Source organism: Sinocyclocheilus anshuiensis, unplaced genomic scaffold (genome assembly GCF_001515605.1).
Source record: "Sinocyclocheilus anshuiensis isolate Anshui unplaced genomic scaffold, SAMN03320099.WGS_v1.1 scaffold984, whole genome shotgun sequence".
Taxonomy (NCBI): Eukaryota; Metazoa; Chordata; class Actinopteri; order Cypriniformes; family Cyprinidae; genus Sinocyclocheilus; species Sinocyclocheilus anshuiensis.
The window spans coordinates 895,841-899,844 of NW_015552616.1; the positions used below are offsets into that span (position 1 = coordinate 895,841).

At 35.2% G+C, this 4,004-nt stretch overlaps 1 protein-coding gene across 9 annotated transcripts in view; it reads right to left on the minus strand.

Moving 5' to 3' along the window:
* Nucleotides 1-4,004, minus strand: part of LOC107666198 (rap1 GTPase-activating protein 2-like) — a 45,214-nt gene that overhangs the window by 11,826 nt on the left and 29,384 nt on the right. For all 9 annotated transcript variants that reach the window (XM_016457399.1, XM_016457398.1, XM_016457397.1 and 6 more), the window contains 4 exons: nucleotides 3,300-3,332; nucleotides 1,447-1,674; nucleotides 937-1,040; nucleotides 750-828 (listed from right to left, as the gene is read on the minus strand). In XM_016457399.1, the coding sequence (XP_016312885.1) occupies nucleotides 750-828; nucleotides 937-1,040; nucleotides 1,447-1,674; nucleotides 3,300-3,332 (444 nt within the window). The remainder of the gene's footprint in view (nucleotides 1-749; nucleotides 829-936; nucleotides 1,041-1,446; nucleotides 1,675-3,299; nucleotides 3,333-4,004) is intronic.

Genomic DNA, 4,004 nt, shown 5'->3' on the forward strand with positions numbered 1-4,004 from the left:
ATATATATATATATATATATATATATATATATATTAAGAAATTAATATTTTTATTCAGTAAGGATAAATTAAAATAAATGAATTTTTAATTTACAAAATTTTTTTTTTTAAATAAATCCTGTTCTTTTCAACTTTATATTCATCACAGAATCCTGAAAAAAGTACCAGTTTCCACAAAAAATTAAGCATTAACTTTTTTCAATATTGATATTAAGAAATGTTTCTGTAGCTCCGAATCAGCATATTAAAATGATTTCTGAAGTATCACATGACACTGAAGACTGAAGTAATGATGGTGAAAATTTAGATTTTCCATCACAGGAATAAATGACATTTTAAAACATATTACAATAGAAATCAGTTATTTTTTAACATATTATTTCACAACATTTCTGTCTCTACTATATTTGTGATTACATGCAACGCAGCCTTGGTGAACATAAGAGTTGTCTTTCAAAAGCATTTAAAAATCTTGCTGACCTCAAACATTTAAACAGTTGTGTATATAGCACTTTCTATTTTCTATAAATTAAATATTTGCTTGGATGTGTACATGTTCTAGATTATTAGACATTAAGGTCACAGAAAATGTCTCTTAAGTCACTGACAGTTTTGCACACATTTCTTATGATCCTAAAGACTGTTTCACTGAAAAGTTGTTATTAAGCCAATAGACAGTTTTGATTTGATTTGATGCTATTTAATAGCATTGACTTTCGTCTGGTGCTGCATATCCTGCCAATACACACCTTGGCTATCTGTGGTACGCTGGGTAGCTGGAGGAGGCCTTCAAGTGGGATTCGCTCATGAAGGGTCTTTGTTTTTGACCTAGAAAATGACATAAAAAATAATTACTCAGCTATTTACTATGACAATACAGACCTACCTAGCAATGACTATACCATATATAGTTTCAATATGTGCTGAACATGGCACCTGAGCATGATGCGGAGTGACTCCTGTCCATCTGCCTCCTCATACTGCAGAGACATGATGAGGTGTCCCATACTACTGCCTGTGCAGTAATAGTTCATGTGCTCCTGAGAAAGAGAAAGGTGTTTCCACAGGCGTCATTTCACAAGTTCGTTCCTCAAATTTTTCGATATGGAGAGGTTCATTTTCCAGTAGACTGCATTTGCATTTTTATCACTCAAGTGTGGCTCTCTGTCAAGCTCTCTGTGACACACAACTGATACCAAAATGTGGAGTACAAAATGTTTGTTCAAAGAGGCGCCATCACACCTCGTATCCAAGTGTTATGAAGAACTGTGAGTGAATAAGCTTCGGGCACATGACTTATTACCTCAGACAGGACACTTACTTTCAGCTAAAAGCTAAAATATCCTGGGCATACATGGGTATTTCTTCAAATATGGATACTTTTGCCCTGTAAACCTACAGTATAGAAATGAAACATACCGTCAGAATTAACAAAAGAATCCTCACCTTGCCCAGAAAGTGTTTGCGATAAGCCCGTGAGATGCTGTTACACTCCAGCCTGTAGCCTCCTCCTACTCCTCCTCCTCCACCGGGACTCAGACCATCCTCCTCCTCCTCACAGAAGCTGCTGTCTGAGGACGTGGGCGTCCCGACCGGAGCCTCGGGATCCTCAATCCAATATCCACCAAACTGAGGTAAAATGACCTGAGGGTAGGGACCACCCTTCTCCAGGACCTAGACAACAAAGCCAAAAAAATAACATAAATGGTCAGCAAAGTCATAATTGTTTTTAATTATATATTTCAATTATACTTTATAATATTTTTTTATTGTTAAATCATTCACAAGCCCCACAGATCTGCAACTATAATCTAACTATTGAACACACTTATACACAATACAAAAATGTGGGAGTCTGTAAAATTTTTAAATCTTTTTTTTTTAAATACTCACCAAGGCTGCATTTAACCCTCTGGGGTCTGAGGGGGTTTTGGGGCCCTGGAGAAGTTTTGACATGCCCTGACATTTGTGTTTTTTCAGTATCTTAAAAACATATTAATGGCTAAAGTCTGATTACACTGTAATCAACACAAACTGGGCTACAATAATATGTAAGACGCATGAATGTACTTATTTGTGTTTTTGAGAAAACAATGTTTATGCGTGGTTAGTGAAAAACTAAATAAAAATGTTTAAGTCACTGAAATAAGGCTATAAAACACATATAGCATATTTGTTCACAAGACTTTTGAGAACAGGATGTTGGAGACTAGAATTTTTGCAACAAAATTATGTGAAAATCATCCTGTTCATTAATTTACAGAAAACAATACACTGATTTAACTTTTGTAAGACGTGATTTGTGTTAGAAAGGCTGTATGCGAGGGAGTGACAATGGCCATGTTTGAAGCTCCATAAGATGTAATTTATTCCTGTGATGGCAAAGCTGAATTTTCAGCAGCCATTACTTCTTCAGTGTCACATGATCCTTTAGAAATCATTCTAATATGCAGTTTTGGTGCTTCTTATTATAATCAATGTTGAAAACTGTTGTTCTGTTTAATCTTGATGTATCTTTTTCGGGATGCTTTGATGAATAGAAAGTTCAAAAGAATGCCATTTATTTAAAATAGAAATCTTTTGTAACATTACAAATGAAATGTCTATATGAAAAATATTTTAATCAAACTTTCATTACATTTATAACTATTACCTATTAACAGCAGCAATGCTGAAGTTATTAATGAAAGCTAATGGCTACCTATAAAACTATGGAAAAATAAATAGCACAGTGTATGATTTGTTGCCAGGGACAACAGTTTAGCAATCATTACACAAACATCTACATGCAGTGATTAACCAATCAGGATGAAGTATTCCAAAGAGCTGTGTAATAAATAGAGACAATCTGTTCCTTTCAGCCTTAAAACACTTGAACATAATGAAAACCCTCTTGTGCTAAATTGCTAATACACAAACAAATTAATATAGAGTACATAGAACTATTGTGTTTAGAAGTATTGTGTGTGTGTGTGTGTGTGTGTGTGTGTGTGTACCTGGTATTTATCACGTTGTGGGGACCAAATGTCCCCACAATAGTAATACCAGTAAGTTTTTACCTTGTGGGGACATTTTTAGGTCCCCATGAGGAAACAAGCTTATACATCATACAGAATGAAGTTTTTTGAAAATAAGAAAATGCAGAAAGTTTCCTGTGATGGGTAGGTTTAGGTGTAAGGTTGGTGTAGGTGATAGAAAATACAGTTTGTACAGTATAAAAACCATTACGCCTATGGAATATCCCCATAATACATGGAAACACAACGTGTGTGTGTGTGTGTGTGTGTTCATGGACTCACATCCTCAATCCGGGGGTAAGGGATGTAGTCATCCTGTAGGAGAGAAAAAGACATTTGATCATAGGATAGCATTGAAAAGTCAACCAAATGTATCACAGTCTGTTTATTGCAATAAAAAATCCCAAGAGCAGGATAGAGGAATAATATCTACACCAGAATATGACTGATAAAAAAAATAAAATGAAAAATAATGGCAACAGCAACAAAAAAAGACATATTGACTATTCTCTGCTTGCATTCCAATAACCATATGTTGGATTTAAAGGTTTTTAGTCTGCTTTTGGTCTCTCTGGCAGAATCTGAAGGCCATCATCACTGACCTTTACATCACCAAATGTAAAAAAAGTACTTGATGTTGATTGATGCTGTAGAACTCAAGACTGTGGCTGATGTTTATCAGAATATTAAAGGGGTCATATGATGTTGCTAAAAAGAACATTATTTTGTGTATTTGGTGTAATGAAATGTGTTTATGCGGTTTAAGGTTCAAAAAACACATTATTTTCCACATACTGTACATTATTGTTTCTCCTCTATGCCCCACCTTTCTGAAACACGTTGATTTTTACAAAGCTCATCATTCTGAAAAGCTAGGTGTGCTCTGATTGGCCAGCTATCTAGTGCCAATATTGGCCGAATTCCTCAAGCGTGTGACGGAAATGTTACGCCCATTACCATACTGTGATGCCGTGTCCCGGCGCGATG